Genomic DNA, 25,495 nt, shown 5'->3' on the forward strand with positions numbered 1-25,495 from the left:
TCAAGAGCCTTTAATGGTTCTTGATTGCCTCTAGGATAAACCAGAAACTCCTTTATTGGTATTTAAATACCTTCAAATCTGGGTCCAGCTTAATTTCTCAGTCTAATTTTACACAATTTCTCATTCATGTTATATTCCAGACAAACTGTCCTAATTCCTGGGCCTCATACACCACAGTCCCTATCTACCTCTTGTTCAGTATATTCTCCATGTTTGATTAGTCTCCCCTCAAAGCTTAGCCTAAGTACTAGTTTTTCCTCTAGACCCTTCCTTATCTCTTAGTTTCTTTGTGTTCACTTACTTATTTTTATTTTTATTTATCTGTAGTCAGCCTTTCAAGCAAGATTGGTGCATTTTGTATTTAAATAATGTTTAGAAGGAGATGGACTCCAGACTGATGGAGAAAAAACTGAGTAGGACACTGCCTATCCTTGCAGAGTGTCTTAGAAGAGAGTTATGTGTGGTTCCAGATACTCTTTAGGGGGAGATACACAGAAAGAAGACATTCCAGGAAGTGGAGGAGAAAAGAATTTAGAAGCTACAAACATGTAAATTCCTTTACATGTCTCTAATTTTCAGTTCATAGCTAAGACTTTAGAAAGAATCTCTATGTAGCATGAGGGAAACTGTTGATTTGCTAATCAGAGTAAAGCAACACTCCTACTGATGTCAAACCCAGCTTGTTTACTTCTTTCCTGCCTGCTTTCCTTTCTCCTTTCTTTCTCTCTCAGTCTTCCTCCCTCTCTTTTCTTTTTTCTTCCTTCTTTCTTTTTCTTTTTCTTTTCTTTTTTCTTTTTCTCTTTCCTTCCTTCCTTCCTTCCTTCCTTCCTTCCTTCCTTCCTTCCTTCCTTCCTTCCTTCCTTCCTTCCTTCCTCTAGTAAACTCACCTTTCCTTACTTGGACAAACTACCAATATACATTCTTGCTATGCAATGTTTTTATCAGTCCACATAAGAACATTGTTCATCTATTTTTTTTTGCAAGGCAGTGGGGTTAAGTGGCATTCTTGCCATGCAATGTTTTTATCAGACCTCATAAGAAAGTTGTTCATCTTTTTTTTTTTTTGCAAGGCAAATGGGGTTAAGTGGCTTATCTAAGGTCACACAGCTAGGTAATCATTAAGTGTCTGAGGTCGGATTTGAACTCAGGTACTCCTGACTCCAGGTCCAGTGCTCTATCTACTGCACCACCTAGCCGCCCCAGGTTGTTCATCTCTTAAGAAAGTGCTCAGAGGAGTAAGTAGAAAACTTTCCAATTATATTTGATTATGAATTCATTAACATGAACATGAGCATATAAAAAGGTTCTACCTTGTTCTGTCACAGAGATCTCTTATTTGGCTCTCTGCCAGAACATAAGTGTTCCTGAGGCATGTGTTTCATAGATATGTTAGCATAGTGCTCCTCTTAGTGAGGTTAGAATTAAACAGTTAGTCATCCTGAATATAGCGACCTCATTTACTGATGCAACCCATCAATCTTTTTAGCTTTTTGCTTACTAGATTTATGCCCATTTTAATATCTGAGTGTTACATTGAGAAACTGGACTCATCCTGCAAATATAATGATGGTTCATTCAAATCAATGTTTTTGCATCATGCATGGCAATGCTAAAAATGAGACTTTAAAGAAATTAAATTGATGAATATATACGTGCATTAGCAGTAGGGGAGAATGAGGATTAAAATAATAATTTTAAAAGGAAGATTCTACTTGCATGAGGAGAACAGAGATAAAAACAAGTATGGATCTGGTCCTCTGAATTCTATTTCTATTCTACAATTTGGAAGAATCAAGGCTCCATTTTGGTAGCACAACAATATTGTAAGTTAACTCCCATCTGAGTTAAAGAGGGAATTATGTAATGAGACCTCCTATCCAGGCTTCTTGCTTCTTACTCCCTTCTATGTACATTCCAGGATCCAATGACAATGGCCTTCATTGTTATTCATCAAATATAACACTTCCTGGGCTATTTCCTATGCCCAGAAGCTCTGCTTTATTTTCACTTTCTGGCTTCTCTGACTTCTTTCAAGACAGCTTAAATCTTTCTGCAAGAAGTCATTCCTAGTCCCCTTCAATAAAAGCACCTTTCCTCTGAGATAACCTTCTATTTATTGGTCTATACTCTGTATGTGCATTATTGTGGCAATATTGTCTCCCCGGTTAGAATGTAAGCTCCTTGAGGGCAGGACTGTTTTTTGCTTTTCTTTATTTCCTCTTGACTTAACGTAGTACTTCACACATAGTAAGCACTTAATAAAGGCATGTAAACTCACTAATTGGTTGACTTCATCGCTTTTTAACCCTAAAATTTAGAAATTCAGTCCAGGTCAGGATATGGACAAGAGTGAGCTTAGTATCCAACTCCTCTTTAATCCAGAAGCCAAACTTTGTCTGGTTTCCATGATACTTTTATTTGGCTTCCCCTTTTTCTGATAAATTAGGTCATGGAGCCAGCCTTTTTTTCCCTGGATTGGAAGATTCAATCGATCCTTGAAGGCTACCCAGAGTCTCCAGGGGTTTTAATATTAAAGAAGATAATCCAGAAAACAAACAATTTCTTATCACTGACTTCAATGGGATTCTGCTCCCATGACTGGCCAACTCTGAAGTTTGGGCCATTGGAGCTCTATGGGAACATTGGTACTATTCAGATTCTGACCAGACATAAATACCCAAAAGGTACTTAGATCCCACAACTTGTGAATTTGGAATGCAAGTCAGATCATTAAAGCAGGAAAAAATTTCCATTTTAGTGAGTACCTGCTCCATGAAAACCACCACAGACATACAGCTTTCCATCCACTGTTCCTGCATTGGTAGAATTGGTTCGAAGAGAGAGGAGGGGAGTTGGCATCGTGGGCCCCTCCCTCCAAAAATCCCCATCTGGGTTGTAGATCTCCACAACATCAAGGCATTTTCGAATTTGGCCTTTGTCTCGACCCAGACAGCCTATTCCACCTGCAAAAGATGACATATTGATCAGTGAAATGGCCAAGGACCAAAGACAAAAATCGACATTAGTCAGAACACTCTCAGGAAGATTTGTATCACACTCTTAAGTAATTCCTGTTGGGTTTTTTTCCTTCTTTCCTGCCAACTACTTACTGGCAAGATGATTTCTAGGGAAAAATCATATCTACTTGTCTAGTTTTCATATAGTACTTCCTGATTGAAACCAAATAGAAGTGGCTAAATAAGTGGTTAGTAGTTTGGCTATACTGGCTGACTTTTGTCCATATATTTTCATAAATTCTTTAGGAGAGCCAGAGGATTTCCTGTTGAACCCTTGATATTGGGTGGGTATCAGTGCAATGGACATTCAAGTTAATTATTGATTACTCTTTGTTTTCATTATATGATTCACCCATCTTTTTTCTCTCTGATGATACCTTTTATGAAGTTTCCTCTGCCTCACTGATAAATAATGTATTACAGCGTGCTTACATCTATCATGTGGTTGACCTCCCCATTAACTTTTTAGATGATCTTAAATCTAGATTTTTAAAGTCTAGAATGAAATCTAGAAAAATTTCAGAAGTTATAGCATTTGGTGACTTGCAGTCACATAGTAGCACTAAATTATTATTGTTAAAAAGATGTGCCTCTGATCAGAATCTTTCAGAAAAGAAGTTTAGTATTATCCTGTTTCTACCCCTTGTCAAGTGCTACACCCTGACCATTGCCTTCTACCTTTCTATCATGTATTTTCCCTATTCTCTATATCTTTACTTTCTTTCTGGCCTCAATTCTTGCTTTGGGTTCAACAATTAAATCAATGTTTCTGTTACTTTAAATATATGGGGTGTTCAGGCTAGCACTTTTGGTGTGCAGACCTACAGAGTCCTTTCCAGGGTTGTTATCCATCTTTGGAGCCACCTGATTCACTTAACTCTAATCTTGGCTTCAGGCAGCTGTAACTGGTACTGCAGCACCCTTCTCAGCAGATGGGTTAAACCAGGTGGAGGGTAACTGGTAGTCCTCAAACTTGTCATAAATTAGGGAGATTTCTAGCCCAAGTATGTGAAGACTTCTCCAGCAGAATCACCAGAAGAGAACAATTTGTTCTAATAGTCATGAAAGTGATTGAAGTAGGTGTTTTGAAGTACCTACTGCTTGGTCAGATATCAAAGACACCAAGACACTGCATCCTGGGCCATCACTAGTCATTCTGACTTCTGTCTTGCTCCTAGACTTAGATGACTCAGAAAGAGAGAATAAGGCTGAAGACTGTGTAACTTTGCTTCACTTAAATCCAATTCATATCCAAATGAAGACATCATCATAATGTCATGATCATCTTTGAAAATGGACAAACAGCAATGACTGTTGTTTTAGAAATGGATGTTCACGTCCTTGACTAAAACTCTTTGGCCAGTATGTGTAATTTTTCCTTTTTAGAATTAGAAGGCAAGGACTGTCTCACATTTGTATTTGTATAACATAGTAAATGCTTAACAATTGCCTTTCCATTCATTTATTCATTTATTGTTCAAAATACTGTGCAATTTCTCAGAGATAATCCAGTCTTTTCCCTCCTTCCTGTTCAACTTTGAGCCCAGCTCATGGATAATGATATGGGGCATTTTTTTCCTATATGACTATTAATAGCTTGTATTTCTTCCTTTTAAAACTACCTGTTTATATCCTTTTATCAAATGAAGAAAGAGACATTTAATTAAAATTCTCCTAGCATCTTTCCAAGATAATATGCACTGCTAGATTTGTTATATGGGCTGTCAATCCAATTGAATAGCCTAGTTTAGATAATAGACATTTTTCATCCAATTGAATTTTCCCATGTGGATAGATAGATAGACTAACCTCTTCATTTTTTATTGTTTCTTGTATTTTACAATTATCCCCTCAATCTTGCTTTCCTCCCCCACCCCCACAGAAGGCAGTCTCTGATAGTCTTTACATTGTTTCCATACTATACATTGACTAAAATTGAATGTGTTGAGAGAGAAATCATATCCTTAAAGAAAACATGAAATATAAGAGATAGCAAAATTACATAAGATAACTTTTTTTAAATTAAAGGTAATAGTCTTTGGTCTTTGTTCAAACTCCACAATTCTTTCTCTGGATACAGATGGTATTCTCCATTGCAGATAGCCTAAAATTGTCCCTGATTGTTGCACTGATGGAATTGAGTAAGACCATCAAGGTTGATCATCAGCCCCATGTTGTTGTTAGGATGTACAGTGTTCTGATTCTGCTCATCTCGCTCAGCATCAGTTCATGCAAATCCTTCCAGACTTCTCTGAGTTCCCATCCCTCCTGGTTTCTAATAGAACAAGAGTGTCCCATAACCTACCTATACCACAATTTGTTCAGCCATTCCCCAAATGACAGACATTCACTCAATTTCCAATTCTTTGCCACCACAAACAGGGATGCTATGAATATTTTTTTACTGGTGATATTTTTACCCTTTTTCATGATCTCTTCAGGGTATAGACCCAGTAGTGGTATTGCTGGATCAAAGGGTATGCACTTTTTTATTGCCCTTTGGATATAATTTCAAATTGCTCTCCAGAAACTGATCTCTTCTTAGTGATTATGTATCTTATTTAAGAGATTCTGGAATGTTCACAGATTTGGTGTCTGTAAGTAGTAGATCTTAGTAGAGTCCTCCTCTGGAGGACCTCACTATATATAGGGAAACTCTTCCACTTGAATTTTGCTCTGGACATCCCCTATGACAGTGGAAAGCAACTTTGGTAAATGTATACTTTCTTGTTTTATGGCTTGCTTAATATTAATCAGAAGGTTGTATTGAATCAAGTTTTCTCTTGTATCTTTCAAGAAATCTTATATGATTTTGACATATATATCAAAGATACTTTGATGGAGAAGAATCCTAAGGTAGCATTTTTTTTTTGCAAGTCAATGGGGTTAAGTGACTTGCCCAAGGCCACATAGCTAGGTAATTATTAAGTGTCTGAGGTTGGATTTGAACTCAGGTACTCCTGGCTCCAGGACCAGTGCTCTATCCACTGCACCACCTAGCTGCCCCCTAAGGTAGCATTTCGTTTTACCAAATCAAAGTTTTTGAAAAAATTTTGTTTTTTAATAACCAAGTTAGTAAAGTAGAATATCTTATATTCTACATGTCCTATTTCCTAGCAGTAATGATGGATTTAGAGTTTCAGAAACGAATCATACAGATCACTAATCTATAATGCAATGTCTTTTATTGTGAAACATTATAGCTGATGGAAGAAAAGGCTAAGTCAAAAACAAAATACACAGAAGCAGGAGGATAAAGGGGGCAGAGACAGAGAAGAAGATAGAACTAGAGTTCAGTCACCAGAAAAGTCACCATTGGGTGTCCTGAACTGTTGCACAAAGAGATCATGGATCTCTTCCAAAGAGAAGACTACCTTGGACTTGACACAATTAGATTCTGTTGTGTACCTTGACTCTCTTCCTCATCATTGTGTTGAGACATTAATATTTTTTGTTATTTTCCTAATAGCTCAACGGGTCTCTCCATTGTGACTATGAGTTTTTTATACAAGTAGGAAACCAATCCCAATATCCTTCTTGCAGGGGCAGCTAGGTGGTGCAGTGGATAGAGCACTGGCCCTGGAGTCAGGAGGACCTGAGTTCCAATGCAGCCTCAGACACTTAATAATTATCTAGCTGTGTGACCTTGAGTAAGTCACTTAGCCCCATTGCCTTGCAAAAAAAAAGGGAAACTGCCAATATCCTTCCTGCTTTAAGGTATCATAAGTGATGGAATTAGTCAAGGACCAGTAGCTGTCTAGGTGAGTCTCGTTGTATTGTAGCACTGTGTCAACCCCAATGTTCTACAGCTACCTCAATCCAAAATATTTACAACATGTTACTCAAGGGCATAAGAATGAAGTCATTTCTTGTAGCTTCACTTCACCTTTCAGTCAATTGTATGCTCTAGAGGTGTAGTTGCCTTCCTTCTCATAACTTTACTGAGGATGGCTTTGATGCTTGTGTGGATTATTTTCATAAAAATTTTATAAAGATGGGAAAATAGCTATCGAAATTTTTGAGATTGTCTTTTTTGAGAGTAATTATAAAATGTGAGATTTTTTTTTTTTTGCCCTTAGTCTTTGGTATTCTTTCCTTCCTTGGTTACCTTGACAATTCATCCCTTAATAACCTCAGCTCCAGTTTCCTGTAGCATAGATGTCCTTTGTGTATGCCTGATTTAATCTATCTACTCATTTTTTCTTACTACCATTTTGGTTTTCTTATTGAGCACTGGGGTGTTAGAATTCACATTTGACAGCTCCACTGTCATTGATGGTGAAAAGAGCTTTTTATAAAATCTTCACACTTTTCCATTTCATCAGATTTATTTCTTAAATTCTTTTGTTTAAAAATGACTTTACTTAGTTGAGTCTTTTGCCAAGTTTTCTCTCACTAATTTAACTTTACTTTTTGTTGCTTCCTCATATTTTATGTGGTGCTACTGTTCTTAATCTTTCAATATCATCCTCTACAAGATTTTATAAATGAGTTTATATGGCATTTTGCTTTATGTCTTATAATCTTATAATTCATTTTCAAATAAATTATTGTATAATTGTATTTCTTTTTTGTTTGTTTGTTTTTTATTTATTTAAGGCATTGGGGTTAAGTGACTTGCCCAAGGTCACACAGCTAGGCAATTAAGTGTCTGAGGTCAAATTTGAACTCAGGTCCTCCTGACTTCAGGGCCAGTGCTCTTTATCCATTGTGCCACCCATCTTCCCCAATTGTATTTCTAATATCTTATAAAGTAGGTTTGCAGAATCTAAGTTGATTTTATAAGCTTTCTCTTCCATCAATTAAAATGTTTCATAATAAGTGACATTGTTTTATGAATTACTGAATTACTAAACTGGCTTTATTCTTGGCTGCCCTTTTTGTCTATTGAGAGAGCCAAGTATTTTCTAACTAGGCTTCTAGGCTTTTTAGTCTCTCTCTCTTCTGGTGGGCAATTTATATCAGTTAGACTTTCATAGAAAAGTGGTGATAATCTGTGTTACTGTCTGTTCTTTTATCTACTTTCCTTGTTTTGGCACCAACAACTATATAGGTTGTTTGATTTGCCTTCATTTCATATGGCAAATTCTTATTTTTACTTCTAGTCTGGTCTATTCAAAATTATCAAGATTAAAACCAAAGGGGGGTGGCTAGGTGGCGCAGTGGAGAAGTACCGGCCCTGGAGTCAGGAGCACCTGAGTTCAAATCCAGCCTCAGACACTTAATAATTACCTAGCTGTGTGGCCTTGGGCAAGCCACTTAACACCATTTACCTTGCAAAAACCTAAAAAAAGAAAAGATTAAAACCAAAGGAAAATATGAACTCAAAAGCATTGATCTCTAACACTCATTTGACAAACAGATATTGCCATGTGGCATCCTTTATAATGCTTAACTTTTCGTTTATTTATGTCTATATTGAAATCCTCTAAAGACTAATGACCATAATTCATATGTTACCCATAGCCCATATTGAAGCTATGGGTTTACTTAGGTGGAATTTAGTCTTGAGAGATTTTGAATAAAATCATTATATTTTGTGCTCTAACATGGGTATTTCCCCAAATCACCCAAATTGAATTTGTTTCTAGTTCTCCTCTAGGTGTCCTCAGTTCCCTTGTAAGCACTAAACTACTAAGGCAAGGAACAGAATAAAAGTATTACACAGAAAACACAGTATGGAAAGGATTTTTGCTTAAGCCCCCAAGGCAACTAAAAAAGTTTTACTGTCTTATAGGCTCTGCCTTCTCTTAATAGCTGTAGAGTCTCTGAGTTAAAGTACCCCACAGTGGGGAAAGAGCTCATGGTTATTAAGGAGTCAAGCAACCATTCTCTAGTGAGAATCACTTCCTAAGGTATTGAGATATGTAGTTTCTCCAGACTTAATCCCAGGGTTGAACACATGTCTCTGTTCTCTCTCCCATGTGGAGAAAGAATTTAGGGTCAATATAGAGTTGACTTTTATCTCCAACATAGCTTATAACGCTATTTTCAGTGGAAATATGTTTAACATAATTGTGCATGTATATTGGATTGCTTATTGTCCTGGGGAGGAGGAAGAGGAGGAAATTTTATAAAAATGAATTTTGAAAACTAATCTACATGTAATTGGAAAAAATAAAAGACTATTAAGGTAAAAGTTTTGTTAAAATGGAAATCATTTTTATTATTTTTAATATCTATTGGGTTCTATACTTTCCAACACTGTTCTAATGGGACCTTTTCTCTGCTTTATAATAATTTTTATGCATTTATGTATGTGTAATGTTTGTGTGTGTATATATCTGTCTCAGCCTTAGTTTCCTCATTTGTAAAATGGAGATAAAAATAATACCTACCTCACAATGGTGGTTGTGAGACTCAAATGGGATGGTGTATATAAAGTGCTTTGAGATCCTTAAATAAATGCTACCTATAGTTTCACTTACACTCATTTCTCTTTGTACATGCCTGCTTGAAGTATGAGTTAACTAATGATATCACTGTGTAGTTACAGTTTAAATTTCCTTTTCTAAAACTAAATTATCATCCAACTCCTATTTCATTTATTTACAGGGAGGCAACGTTGTTTGTTGGAAAGAGTGTGATAATGAAAGTAGGAGACATTATTTTCTTTTGATTCTCATTGGATCCCTAGCTCATTCCCAAGAGAGAAAATTTAAAACTTTTCTGTCTTTCCCATGTTAAAATTTTAATAATTTTCTTCCTTCTCCATGGTTAAAAATTTTTAAATCTTTTCCCTTCAAACTCTCAAATGTATTCCTACTTGTACAGCAGGCAACAGAGCCTTCACGATATGTTCCCTTCTCTGCACTCATATGGCTGTTTGACTCTTTACCTGCCCTTAATCAATCCTGGGTTCTCTGACAAATAGTTAAATTCTTAACCAGTAGTGAAGTTGACTTTCACATCAGCATAGAAGGTTATAAGAAAGACAATTCACTTTTAGGAACTGAAGCTAGCAATCATCCAGCAAAGGAGTGCAGAACTGACTTAATTTGCCTTTCAGAACATAGTAGGTATTTAATAAGTGTTTATTGGTTATTATTATTTTTGATTTTGTTCTATCAGTGATAAAGTAGACTCCTCATTAGATCCAGGATCAGAAAACCTAGATTCAAATGCCAACTTTTATCATTTTTTCTGGACTTTGGTATTTTCATCTATAAAACAAGAGGATTAGATTTGATGACCTTTAATTCTCTAAACCTAGAAGACTCTCAGCTGTAAGTAAATATTATTTGAACCATTTTAAAAACCAAGATACCGAAGCAAACTGAGGTGAAGTAAGGGTCACCTTTGTGAGTTAGGCAGAGGCAGAGGAAGGCAGTGAAATCCTGAATTCTGACTCAGAATATCTCCTTTAAAAACCCATTAGAGAAACTTCCCCTCAGTACAATACAAGGAAAGAATAGGTATTATTCTTTTGCTATTCAGAATAATAATATGCTTGTCAGCTTCATTGTTCTGTTATGAAGGTGGATTTAATTACTGTGTACAGTCCTTAGTGTAACAATCCTAACCTTTTAAATATATGCCCTTTCTCTTTAGTTGGCAGGCACTTTGGAGAATCTACTCTACAAAGAAAATAGGCCAGCAGGTCATTTCTATCTTGGACTCTAAACACCTTAACATTCTCTTACTTGGGCAGGGTAGCCTACAAGAATAGTTGATGACAGCTGCAGATCTGATGAACATAAATTTAACATAATATTCCTAGTAAGTAAACAGCTAAATTAAAAAAAAATTCTTTATTCATAAGCTACAGTCACAAGGTGCATCTTTTGATGAGAGACATCCTAGGTTCTGATCAGTCCCTAATTGGAATTTTAATATAATACTTGCTGTGGGCTCTATGTGGTGCAGTGGATGGAGCATTGGGCTTGGCATTAAGGAGACTCAAATCTGGCTTCAGGTACTTACTAACCATGTGACCCTGGACAAGTCACTTAACTCTTATACCTCAGTTTTCTCATCTGTAAAATGAACTGAAGAAGTAAATGGCAAACTATTCCAATACCTTTTCCAAGAAAACTCCAAATGGGGTCACGAAGAATTGGATATGGCTGAAAACTGACTGCTAACAATGTCCCCCATTCCTTGTGTATCACACACCACTCAAATATATTATGGCTTTACTATCTTTGCACAAGACTCAACTTAAAAATAGAATGAATGACATTCTTTTTTTTGAGTCAGACTTTTTTCCCTGGCCAAAGACTACACAGCTAAAGCTGGATCTCTTACCTGCCACTCACCTCAGTCTCCACGGCTGAGGCTGACCCTCTGGCCTCCCCCAGCTGCCATCCCCAGCACTGATCCTCTGCTCTCATCTGGTTTACCCACGGTCCCCTAAGACAGACCTTCTTGGTAGGCGTTCTTCTAGCTTCTCTTTCTGGGTTTTGTTGATCAAATTGCTATTAGGAGGTTTCTCTCATGTTATTTCTGAGGGGAAAGAGAGAGTACTATCACAGTGTCTGTCTTCTCTCTGCCATCTTGGCCAAAAGTCTCCCTTTTTGAGTCAAACTTAAGCCCAAATATGTGTCCCAAGAGTAAAGCTCTGGGGCATCTAGGTAGTGTAGTGGATAAAGCACCAGCCTTGGAGTCAGGAGTACCTGGGTTCAAATCCGGTCTCAGACACTTAGTAATTACCTAGCTGTGAGGCCTTGGGCAAGCCACTTAACCCCATTCGCCTTGCAAAAATCCTAAAAAAAAGAGTAAAGCCCTTACTCTTAAAAAAGTCCATGAAGGTGACCACTTCTCCTTGCCCTCTCTTTACCCTATGGCAAGCTGGGATCATAGTCCTATATTTAAGGTGGGGGGAGGGTACTACAGTGTACAACAGGGGCATGAGAGAATGCTTTCTTTCTGAATCTACTTTCTTGTAACTTGTATCTGTTGCTCATTAGTTCTGCTTGTTGGGTCCCAAACCCTTTTCAGTCCTTCAAAGACTTGACAACAGTCATCATGTTCTTCTCTGCTCCAGGGCTATATACATCCCTTGTTCCTTCAATCTGCCCTTACAAGACTTCATCCTGGTTACCTTTCTCTGGATGATCTCCATCTTATCAGTGGTTCTTCCTAAAATATGATACTTAATACAGTACCGATAAGGTACAGTGAGGCCAACACCTCTCTAGACTGAAGTTTTCTTCATGTGGGTTAAAGTTGGATTAATTTTTCTGTTCCTTTAGTATGTTGAAGACTCCCATTGAATATGTTGCCCACAGACACCCCTCTCTCCAGATCCTATAAGATCATTGATTTAGAACTGGAAGAAACCTTAGAGCTAATTTGGTTCAGCACCAGCGTATTAAAGATAAAAGAGGTCTGGAGGTGTTAAGCAACTTGCCACAGCTGGAATTTGAACTCAAGTCCTTGGAATCAAGTCAGTGGTCTTCCAGCTATATTTATTCTGCCTTTTCATTTTCAAATAAATTATTGTATAATTGTATTTCTTTTTTGTTTGTTTGTTTTTTATTTATTTAAGGCATTGGGGTTAAGTGACTTGCCCAAGGTCATATAGCTAGGCAATTAAGTGTCTGAGGTCAAATTTGAACTCAGGTCCTCCTGACTTCAGGGCCAGTGCTCTTTATCCATTGTGCCACCCATCTTCCCCAATTGTATTTCTAATATCTTATAAAGTAGGTTTGCAGACTCTAAGACTTTATTATGTTAATTTATTACTTTTGACCCAACAGTCTAACCTGCCATGATCTTTTCAGAGACTGACTGTGATCTGTGTTAGCTATCCCTTCTAACTCTGTGCCATATGTAAATTCCAGACCATGGCTAAACATGACAAAGAGCACAGGGCCAAGTACCGATCTCTGGGGTGCTCTATTGGAGACCTCTTCTTAAGTTGACATTGATCCATTAATTACTGTTCTTTGGTTAGGACAATAACTAGCTCAGAATCCACCCAAGTGTCTAGCTCATGGTTCTCTACATTTTCTACAAGAATATTATTAAAATGAGGGCGGCTAGGTGGCACAGTGGATAAAGCACCGGCCCCGGAGTCAGGGGTACCTGGGTTCAAATCCGATCTCAGACACTTAATAATTACCTAGCTGTGTGGCCTTGGGCAAACCACTTTAACCCCGTTTCCCTTAAAAAACCTTAAAAAAAAGAATATTATTAAAGTGATAATCAAATACTTTTCTAAAATCAAGGTAAGCTAAAACTACAGCATTCCTCTAATCTTGTCATTTATTTCTTATCCAACTCTTTGTGGATTTCATTCAGGGTTTTCTTGGAAAAGACACTGAAGTGGTTTACTGTTTCCTTCTCAAACTCATTTTACAGATGAAAATATTGAGGTAAACAGGGTTAAGTGAATTTCCCAGGGTCACACAGCTAGTCAGTGTATGAAACTAGATTTAAACTCAGGAAGATGAGTCTTCTTGACTTCAGGCCTGGTATTCTATTCACTACATCACCTCTCTACCTTTTCCCCAATCTACCCATCTGTATTAATGTATCAGTGACCTTAGTCCAGCATGTTTTTTCTTTAATGATGGTAGCAATCTATCACAGGATTCCATCTAAGTTTTTTTTTATTCCATCTAAGTTTTATTCATATTCTGCCATAAGATAGAAATTCTACAAGAGTTTCAACCAATATGATGGTGGCCTTTCTCTTGTCATCTTGTGGATACCAATGGACCATGTGTATCATGAGTTATCATTACCTCTCAACAAGAAAGGCCCACTTCTTCTGATCATATATACCTCTCATGATGTCATTTTACACCATCTTTCCTGGGCAATTCTTTATTCATAATTTGTGACTTAGTGATAATAATATTGATATCTTGATAATACTTATATCCACCATGAGTAAGATCTTTCAGTGTCTTTGATATTGTCTTCAACTTTAATGCTTTGTAACTGTAATATTTCATTACTCATTGTCATATAGAATTACCAGAAGAATTAATAACAATAAATATTAATTATTATTAATCTAGGCCCTTGCTTTAGGGAGAAGTTTAATATCATGAAAAGTATGGTATGATTTCCTGAAAGTAATCTGGTTCAAATTTCAACTCTTGTCCATTCACAATGTCTTCTGTTATCACTAGAAAACTCCTATGTATCTCTCTTTTGTGTCTCATTTGATATTAGTAATCAAATGACCATCAAACAATATTACTTCTGCTAAATCTTTCAAAGGCTCTTCTTTGACATATGCAAGCAAATGCATTGTTAAAGGGAAGCTTTTAAAGTTTTATTGAATCAAATGCTATTCTGTAGTCATCAAACAATAAGCATAGAGGAATCTTGCCTTTATTCCTTTCAGTCAACTGTGTTACTATAAAAAAAACGTGGTCTACTATATAATGTCATTTGTGAAGCCTCCCTATTCTTTTATCATGTCTTCATTAAGGAAACCTTTATTTGTAGATATTTTCATAAAGACACAGTAGGAAAGGAAAGTAGGCAGAAAGATCAATATTTTTGATAGCTTCATTAGTTTCCCTTTTGTTGTTGGGATAATAATCTCTAAAATAATTTTTTTTCAAGCCTTTGGAAGTCTCCTTTCCTCAGGTGTTTTGAGAATTAATCCTTTGATGTCCTCAAACTATAGCCTGTTGCACAGACCTTCATGTAGACTTGGTCTAGCTGATGTTTCTGGTAAAGAATAGGGTCTAGCTGTTTTGTCTTCTTCAAAGACTTTTTTTTTAGGTTTTTGCAAGGTAAATGGGATTAAGTGGCTTGCCCAAGGTCACACAGCTAGGTAATTATTAAGTGTTTGAGACTAGATTTGAACCCAGGTACTCCTGACTCCAGGGCAGGTACTTTATCCACTACGCCCCCTAGCCACCCCAAAGACATTTCTTTCTTAGGGACTTTCTTAGTCACATCTAGGACTGTGATATTATAGGCCAGAAAGGATGGTGAAGAGAATTTTTAATTATATACTTTTCATTTTTCATCTGGGGTCCTTCTTTCCATTTCAACTTAAGGTGCTCTCTCAATTAGATGCCAGAAACTCTTGTTAGTTGTTCTGAAAACTTATTAATCCCTGACCATTTTTCATTCTATTATGAGACCCTATTGCCCATCATCCCATTTTCACTATCCTCTTTCATTAGATTTTTGTTTTAGGTTTTTGCAAGGCAAACGGGGTTAAGTGGCTTGTCCAAGGCCACACAGCTAGGTAATTATTAAGTGCATGAGACCGGATTTGAACCCAGGTACTCCTGACTTCAAGGCCGGTGCTTTATCCACTACACCACCTAGCCTCCACCTAGCCGCCTCCTCTTTCATTAGATTTTATAAGCCAGTTTATATTTTAAATCAATGTCCTTGAAGGATGCATCTCAGCAAAGAGTTACCTTTCCAGGCTGAAGCAATTCCTGCATTCTTCTGATCTCCTCCTTTTGGTGATTGATTTATTTATATTAGTCAGATTGCCTTAGGAAATGGTAGTCATCCATGGCAGTTCCTGTTCTTTTACTAATTTACTTTTTCCCTCCATCAACAACTTAATTAAGTCAGAATGCAATTGCCTCAGTTATGTATCATAGCTCCTGATTTTATTTCTTTCTTTTGGTATTGGATTTAATCTAGATTCTAAAAAGTCGGTGGGTCAACTGCCCATAGATAGCTCCATAGGGAATGACTCCCACATCATTAACCAGTCATTTTCTGTCTGTTTTTCTGCTCTTGATGATGTTATTTGGTGTTTTCCATGTTTTGTGTTTTCCTACTACTCTCCCCTTGAGGAAAATATCCACGGTACACAGGCATGAGACTTCTTGATAATCTGGAAGCCTTTCTGGAGTTTTACTCCTTATTTCTTCTTGTTGATATTGTTGTCATTCTTTATCCCCACATTTATCCTGTAGCCACCAACCATTAAAATATTTCTGGATTGCTCATTTGTTTGTTGTTTGATTAGATCTGTGAGCTCCTGGAGCGGAGTTTCTTCCCTAGATGTTGATAAGCACCATCTCTGAAAGATGAAGTCTATAGTCTTACAGACCTACTTCTAGGTCTACATTTGCAGAGAGAGAGCTGAAGTTTAGGAAGTTCAAGGCAAGTGGCACTGGTAGATTAAAGCCATGGATCTAGGATCACATAATCTTGTCAGCTTGAACATATTTTTTCCTAATTGGGATTACTTCTTTAACCTCTTTAACCACATGGTTACTCAAATATTAAAGAATATGATGATTTACTTTGGAAAGGCCTACAGAGTTCTGTGTAGAATTTCTCTATAGATGTTTATGCATAATCTGTAATTACCTTCATAAAAGCAAGAAAATAAGTGTTTAATGTCTATTTTGGTCTAGGTCTCATTTGATTTCACAAGAATCCCATGGAGAAATTATCCCATTTTATGGATGAAGATATTGAGGCAGACAGAGGTTACATGATGGATGCAGGGTTACATAGCTAGTAAATGTCTGGGGTGGGATTTGAGTTCAGATTTTTCTGATTCCAGGCCCAGAGTTCTATCTACTGAGCTATTTATCTGAGCAATAGGGAACTAGTGCTCCATAAATTGAATACAAACTCATATATAATCCATCATATCTAACTGAGGCTAGATGAAAACATACTTAAAATACCATGATATTTTAAAAATATCTAGTGCCTAAAAATATGGTGTCTGACATAGAGTAGATGATATATATGCTAGAAACAATGACAATAATTATTATTACTATTACCATCCCAGTTTCCATTCAGGACATTCTCTTGTGCTTGTCCTTATCCTGTTCCTTTCCTCTTTCCCTTTTAATGTCCTCACCAATGTCCACCTCTTACTTAGAAATAAGTAATCACAAATACTACTGTTGCTTCTGAAAAGATCATGTCAGTCAGAGGCAACTAGAGCTCCACTCACTGTCCTTGTGACTCAGCATTCTAAAATACTCATGCCTGGCTACCACTATGAATTGTTTTCTACATTAGAATATAAGGTGTCAGAGTACATGATTATGTCACATTTATAATTATATATATACAACACTTGGCAACTTAGTAGGTATTCAATACTTTCCATTCATTTATTCATTCATTCATTTGTTCATCCATCCATCCATTCTCTCAATATAATAGGGAAGATTGGTACTTTCTCTAAAACTTGAAAGTTTCAATCTTAGAGAAGGTACAGATCTGTATTTATAGAGGAAGTACTGTCTGAGTCACTGAGAAGTTAAATGACAATCCTTTGAGTCTAGCCAGGCTAATGAATGTATATAGGAAGGCAAGAACAATAGGATAGGTGGATGTGAGGATATAAGCCTAGAACTTTACTCAAAACCCTTGTTCCAAATTCTTGCCTTTCATATAGGTACTGTCAACAAATTCCAAGACTTTGAGGCACTTGACACTGATAACCCTGTCAAAGAAAGAAATAAGGTTAGTTTGGCATGACTTATTCTTAACAAAGACATGCTGGCTTTTCATGATCACTGCTTCCTTTTTTAAAAGTTCATTAACAATCTATCTCTAATTGGAGTCAGGAAGATTCATTCTTCATGAGGTTCAAATCCAGGCTTAGAGTCTTTCTAGTTGTGTGACCTTGGGCAAGATGCTCAACCCTGTTCCTTATCTATAAAATAAACTGGAGAAGGAAATGGCAAACCACTCCAGTATCTTTGCTAAGAAAACCCCAAATGGGGTCATGAAGAATCAGATATGACTGAAAAATGACTGAAAGACAACAGTAATAACAACACCTTTTAGAAATTTGTAAAATATAAAAGAGTTAACTGATTTAGGGTGTGCAAACTATTCTCTTCTCTTTTTAAGAAAATAAGGATAGCACTTGCCCTTCTTTAGTCCTCTCTTGTTCACTATGAAGACCCATTCTTTTTTTAAGTTCTTTAGAACTGGAGAATCATGCTGAAAAGGTCATTTTCTGTAATATATTGATTTGTATATAGGTCTGCATATCTATTTGTATAACTATACATACAACTATGTGTGTGTGTCTGTGTGTTTTGTGTGTGTGTGTAAATATGAGATGATCACAAGAGGCAGGCAAGTGGGGAGAATGAAAGAGGAAGAGGAAGCCACTGTAAGTATATTTATATATATCCTCTATGGTCTTTGTGTAGAAGATTTTATGGGTGACAAATTGTTAACTTTACATTTTTTTCTTATTTTCAATCATTTCTGGAACCAGTAGCTTGACCAAGTCTGTAGCATCTGTCTTGAAAGTAATGTTATGGATTAGTTTTTACTAAGTTAATATAAATCAACTTTATTCCATAATTTTAGAATGTAAGAAATTCCTGGAATCCAACCTTTACAGGGATCTTTATTGATGAGTAAGAAAAAAATTAATTAAAAGTTATATGAAATAAACTCAAAGAACAAACATGATGACAGGTGCTAAAACACCTACATTTTGTGTTTAAATTATGTGAGTTATTTTTTCAAAGTTTTTCAAAGTTCATTTACATATTTACCCAACTAAGAACTACTAGAATTGGAATCAGACCAAAAAATTTAGCTTAAGCCTGAATTAGATTCCCTACACTATTTCCAATGAGGAAATACGGATGGGGATACCTTTGATAGATATAGCAGAAATTTCTCAGTAACTGAAGGCTGGTTCTTGAAGAAATGAAACCTGTTTAACCCCCCCCCCCCAACAATTCATTTAAACTTTTTCAAAATGACAGAAATTTCCCCTTCTTTATCACAGAACTTTAATAATCAATTAATTTAGAAAGCAAGATTATCATTATGATCAATTTGTAATGGAAAGAAGTTTGGAGGAAATTCAATAAGTATCAAAGAAGTCAGACTGAGGCTTCTGATCAGGATGGGTTATGACTAGTTTTCAGTCATAATTTTTTTTAATCATTACTCTTGTAGATATGGAGGGTTTGGGATGTATGATCAAATTACGAGAATGTTAGACTTGGAATGTGGTAAACCTAATTCAGATTCCACTGGTATGAGCCTGGGCAATCACTTAACCCCTCTCTGTATCACTTTCCTTATCTGAACTAGATGTTTTCAAATGTTCTTCCAATTCTAAATTTTTGATTCTAGGATATAGCAGTTTCATTGCTTCCCCCACCCCTTTCTGTTTATGTGTAATGTAGAACATGATTTTTAGATGGTTTGGTGTCTTAATTTCTTAGCAAATCAATGCCTGAAGCCATCTTCCTCTAAGTTATTTTCTAGCTCTTAATAATATCATTGCTCTACATCCTTTGACTTTTGAGCAGTTTTCTAGACAGTCATTTATTTCAACAATGGTTCTTGATTTTACTTTCTTAGTTTCTGTCCACCACTAAGTGTTTTTTGACCATTGTCTGCTTGGTCTTATAAATTCAATAGGAGATATCACTTCCTCTCCAGTCATGGGGAACTTTGATCTAGTTGAGGAGATAAAACATGTATACATATATAGATGTATGTATATGTGTATATTATGTATATATGTAAACTACTGTATAATCTGTATTGTACTCAATAAAGCATTTTATTTTAGAGGCAGCTAAGAGTGGTCATAATAGGTCCCAGAGGCAGGAAGACCAGAGTTCATTTCTGGACTCAGACAATTATTAACTCAGAGCCTGGGCAAGTCACTTAATCCCTGCTTGCCTCAGTTTGCTAAACTGTAAAATGCAGATAATATAACAGCACCTACCTCATGGGGTTGTTATGAGAATCAAATGAGAAAATATTTGACATATTTGTGAGATAATGAGATAATATGTAACAGTGATTGGCATATGGTATGTGCTACATAAATGCTTATTTTCTTCCTTTCCTTCTTTCCTCTACTTGCTTTGATAAAATCCAACATTTATTAAGTGTTTATTATGTTCCAGGCATTGTACTAATGAAAAGAATCCAATGAAAAGCAAAAACTCTAAGGAAAGCAAAAGTACACACTTACTCTCATTGAGAAGCTTACATTCTAATGGAGATTCTAAGATGCAAATAACTATAATAATCCTGTATTATTACAAGAGGTACTGTAGAAGGTACTTTCTAAGGGAAGGGATAAGTAAGAGGGGAGACTGGGAAAAGCATCCTGCAGAAGGTGAGATTTGAGTTGAATCTTGAAGCAAGTCAGGGAAGTTAGGAAAATGAGCAGTAGGAGAACTTTCCAGGAATGAGAGAAGGCAAGGGAAAAGGTGCAGAGAAAGGAGAGGGAATTTCAAATAGGAGGAATAGGAGGAGGTCAGCCCAGAGTACCTGGTCCACAGAATATATGGAGAGCAGTCAAATGTAAGAAGACAAGAAAGGTAGGCACAGGTCAGGTTGTGAAGGATTTTAAAACTCAGGCAGAGGATTTCATACTTGATCCTGGAGGTATAGGGAGCTTCTGTAATAAATTAAATAGGGAAGTAACAGAGTCAGATTTGTACTTTAGAAAAATCCCTTTGTGTGAGGGGCAGTTTGGAATGAGGAGAGATTTGGGGAAGGGGAGATCAATTAAAAATCTATTGAAATAGAAGAGGTATTGATGATCTCTGTATGAGGATAGTGGCTCTATGATGGAGAGGAGGAGATCTATACAAGTGATGCTGGGAAGGTAGATATAATAAGACTTGATATGGGGTGGGTGTAAGTGAGGTTGAATGACTTGGGAGGATAATAGTAACCTCAATAGCAATGGAAAAATTGGGAAGAGAAGAACATTTAGAGGGAAAGGTAATGAGTTCTGTTTTGGTCATTTTAGTTTTTAAGAAGCCTATGAAGCAACCAGTTCAAGATGCCCAAAAGGCAGCTGGTGATGTGGGAATGAAGCTCAGGAGAGAGATTAGGGCTGGATATAGACATCTAGGAATCATCTGCATAGTCATTCAGTCAACAGTTATTATTGGTATTTTACATGGCAGACATTGGGGAGTGTACATAGAGATGACAGTTGAACCCAAAGTTGTTGATGAAATCAAGTTTGAAAAGAAGAAAGAAAAGAGAAGGCCCAGGACAGAGCTGAGTTGGATACCCAGTTAATGAATGACCTGGAAGAGAGTAAATAAAGAGAGACTGAGAAGGAATGGTGGAAAGACAAAAGAATGGGAGAGCACAATGTGACAAAAGCCATATTATTGCAAGTACATTGATTTCCAGGGGAAGCATCAACTCAGAACTTTTAGGATGTTGCCATTGAAGGCCTGAGTTCAAATCTTGTCTCAGACACTTACTAGCTGTGTGACCTTGAACAAGTCATCTGTTTGCCTCAGTTTCCTCAACTGTAAAATGACCTGGCAAAGGAAATGGCAAACCACTTCAGTATCTTAAAGGAGGTCACAAAGAGTCAGATATGACCGATTGATCAAACAAGAAAATAAACTTGACATATTTAGGGTTTAAAATAACCAAGATTAAAAAATAAACTATATGCAAAACTGAAAAGTTGATTCATGGGAGACTTTAGAAAAACATGGTGAATTATATTAACTAGACTCAAAGTCATCTCAATCAGTCAGTCTGTAACAGGCTTAACCAAAAGACTAGAAAGGGATTCGGAGTCTTTGTCCAGATTTTCTGAACATTCTATCATCCCTCCAAAGCTGAATTTCTTTTCATTGAACTTTGAACTCAAAAGATATTTCATCCAAGTTCAAAATGTCCACAGAACTGACTTTTATCAATCAAGACAAAGGTCTTTACTGACAACATGTTTTAGCTAATGGTGGTTGCCAGGTTAAAATAGAAATTGCTTTGACAAAATACCCATTTCCAACTAAGAACAATGGAGTACCTAGTAAACAGACAATATACAGCTGAATTGAATAATTCAGAGAAAGAGGATATTATCAGTTTGGAGGAGGTTCCATCATGTAACTCATCATTTGGGACTATAAAGCCCCAAAGTTGCTTGAATTCTTATTTTGAAAATGTGTTTACTTGTAAGAAAGGAAGAAAAGATTTCTCAAAAGGAAACTGAAATCTAAGCTTTCTTTTCCTATAAAATAATTCACCATTTAAGTGATCTTTGAAATGCATAATGGCTATAATGACTCCAATCTTTTCTGAAACTTTTCCCTTCATTGCTCTTTAATAGCATTCAAGCTGAGAGACCATTTATAAAGGCTGATACTCTTTTAGTAAACTAGTGCAGCAAAATGAATTCCTGGAGAAAACAAATGTTAAGGCTGGGTATCGGTAATCTTCTTAACTTGGGGGAAATGAAAAGGCTCTACCTTTTTTATTGTTGCTTGTTTTTGAAAATTTCCAAAGAGAAGTATAGCTTTTATTATATAACTCCTTTTGATATGATGCAAAAAGTTGCCTTCCCAAGGGTCTAGGCCTTTGAACAGGTCTAGGAGTTCAGATTTGCTAAATGGATCATATTTCTAAGCATTTGGGTTTCTCTACTTCACTTTTCTGATTGATTTGTTAAACTGGATCATAGAACATCACAGGGTTGTGGTGAGAATCAAATGAATTAGCCTTGCAAACCTTAAAACATTCTCTACATGCTCGCTCTCTCTCTCTCTCTCTCTCTCTCTCTCTCTCTCTCTCTCTCTCTCTCCCCAAAATACTCTATAGCTATCAAAGAAATGATTACTTGGAGAAGATTTCCACACTTTTAAAGTTCTATTCATTATCCTTTGCTATCTTCTCTGCTCTTTCTGATAGGGAAGGTTTTCTCCTTGCCAAGTTCAAATCTTCCAAAAGACCACAAAGCTCTTGATCTGACCTCTTCTTGTTTCTTTCCTCTTCTGTCATTCTTTCTCTTTTTCCCATCTTAAATTTCTCCTTATGCTTTGGATCCTTTTTCACCTCCTACAAACATATCCAAGTCTCCCCTATACCTAAAAATCTTTTACTTGGAGCAGAAGCAGATGAATAATTTATAAAATAGCAATAACATTAAAACGGCATCTTTAAAGATTTAAGTGTTCTGATCAATACAATGGCCAAGCATGCTTCCAGAGGACAGTTGTTGAAGCATGCTAACCACCAGAGGAACTTGTACAAAATGAGACATTTCTTGTGTTGCTTGACTATCCATGTTTGTAATAAGTAGCTTCTTTTGCTTTTTTTTTCAGTTGTATTTGGCCATAGTTCTCATAATATTCTTGCAGAAGATTTGAAGTACCATGGGCTAGGCAGATGGTGTCTTCTCAAATGGGGCCACAAAAAGTCAGAAATGACTGAACATCAACAACAAATCTACCTTGTCAATCAATCATTCACTATTTAACTTGTCTGCAGATATGCTTTGCTTCCTATTGGCTTGCTCTTTGTTTCCTGGGACTCATATCTTTGTATAAGTGGTTTCTGTCACTAGAATGTACATCTTCTTTACATTTACCTTGTAGTATCCCTAGTATCCTTCCTGATTCCCTGTCTTGCGCCCTGACTTTTTTTAGCATCCTCTTCTCTTTGAAATATATTTTGCATATACTTACTTGTACTCATGTATTCTCTCTCCCTTTCTTGATCCACCCTCCCACTAGAATTGTTTCCTTGAGGATAAGAGCTATATGTCTACCATCTAGCCTAGCGACTTATTTAATAAAATGTGTCTTGCATCAATGAAGGATTCTTATCCAAGTTTCTTTGTTTTATTAGTGAAGCCCAAGAAAAAAGCAGTTGCTTTACCTAGGTCACAACAAGCAATTATTAATTACTTATTAGGTACTAAGCATTGGGAATACAAATAATAACAAAACAAAAAAGACAGTCCTTGACCTTAAGAAACTTTATGTTCTAATGGGAAAAGATAAAAAAAAAAGAGACCTGAAAAACTGGGGGAAAGGGGAGTTCCCCTCAGAAGGCATAGGGGTGAAGTCAGGAGAGTGAAGCAAGCCTGACTTGGCCAAGTCAGTCCTTCCTTTAAATAGAGAGGGTAGGAACTCACCATTGGGAGAAGAGGGCTTCAAGGATGGTGGGAAAAAAAAGCACCTGAGGCACAGGAGCTGAGTTTGGAGGGTAAAACAGAGACCAAGTGGGATCTAGAAATGACTGTTTTCCTGAGACCTGGTTGGGTGCTCTAGCCACTAAATTATGCTAACTGAAGCAATTTCTGCACAGAACTTGATAAATTTAATTACCTGATAACAATCTCTAATACTATTAGCTGTTTTCTGAACTTGTCAGTCTATTGCTTGCCTCTGTATGTTTTTGTAAGTGCTAGAATGCATGCCCATATTTCCAACTGTCAGAATAATCCTTATTTTTCTTAAGGATATGTTGAAATACCATCTGCTCTATGAAACCTCACCTGATTCTCGCAGTAACTAGTATTCTCTGCTTCAGCAAATTACCTCTGTGTCCTGCTGGGTAGGTTATATTCCCTTCTTCAAGGCTCCTTGAGGGCAGAAATGGTTTTTTTCCCCTGCTTTTCCATCTTCAATTCCTACCAGTTTTTTTTGCACAGAATAAACACTTGAAAAATACTTTAAAAAATTAAACTTAAGCACTCACTTCAAAAGCAAACAATTTATTTAAATTTATGGCAAGATATTGGAGTAGTTTGCCATTCCTTTCCAGCTCATTTATTCAAATGCAGAGTCTGAATGATAAGATTTCTCCTAGTTTCTCTTATACAAACTTCTCCCATCCCAAGACCCCTGAGTACCATATTCAGATCAGTATTTTATAGAGACATTCAGAATTTAATTGAATTTCATTTAACTACTTAAAACTTAAACTTCAAAAGCTCCCAGTAAGACCTCAGGGGAGAACTAAGTTTTAATGAGTTGGGACAGGACAGCAAGAAGCATAAACTGAGAATCTATCATTAGTAAAGCAATTTATATGTCTTTATTAATAGGTTTTCTCAGATTTCTTCATATACTTTATTTACAAAAACACAGTTAACATTTTCACAGTGATGTAATACTTTATGTTTGACCTACATTTTGTAGATTGTAGTTCTTTTGAAAATGCTTAGATTAGAAGGAGTTGAGTTATTTTTTTTTTTGTTATGGTAGCTAAACTATTACTTATAATGAGTTTTCACAGTCCTCAATGAAAAGGACTTCTTTTTTTAACATATTAAAATGCATGACCTAAAACGAAACCCTTCCATCTGGTTCCTTTCCAAAAGTATCTCAATTGGTTCTGTCATTAGGGACACAATACCACTCTTTCTTGCACTTCTTAACAAATATAGTTATGTTCCTGGGAAAACATTCTGAAAAAGAATTAAGATCAGCAAACTGTAAATTAGAACAAAGGGATGTGAACCTTAGGTAAGCATATTTGAGTATTTGTTTACCTAGAAGGGCTACATATGCTATATTTAAGTATTCTTATAGTCTCTAGGAAATTATCTATCAGGACAGTTGATTCCTATGTGCTAAATAAAGCCAGTAAAATAGATATGTAACCAGTTACATGGACAATGGAATTGCTTAACCACATAATCTAGCCTCACCTTGAATCTTATTTTCATTTAAGATTTTCAGATTAGATTATTCAACATCTGTCCAATAAAGAGATGCCCTCAGTTTGCTTGCCATGATGCCAGGAGTGGTTTCCACCTAAATTCAAAGTCTTCATAGGAAATATCTTTGCCAACACATTTT

The 25,495-nt window shown here is 36.4% G+C and overlaps 1 protein-coding gene across 1 annotated transcript in view; it reads right to left on the reverse strand.

The window, feature by feature from the left end:
- The window catches only part of KBTBD12 (kelch repeat and BTB domain containing 12), an 81,264-nt gene that overhangs the window by 14,898 nt on the left and 40,871 nt on the right, over nt 1-25,495 (reverse strand). Inside the window, exon 5 of the mRNA XM_074198423.1 lies at nt 2,766-2,963. Within this exon, the coding sequence (XP_074054524.1) occupies nt 2,766-2,963 (198 nt within the window). The remainder of the gene's footprint in view (nt 1-2,765; nt 2,964-25,495) is intronic.

This window comes from Macrotis lagotis, chromosome 8 (assembly GCF_037893015.1).
Source record: "Macrotis lagotis isolate mMagLag1 chromosome 8, bilby.v1.9.chrom.fasta, whole genome shotgun sequence".
Classification (NCBI taxonomy): Eukaryota; Metazoa; Chordata; class Mammalia; order Peramelemorphia; family Peramelidae; genus Macrotis; species Macrotis lagotis.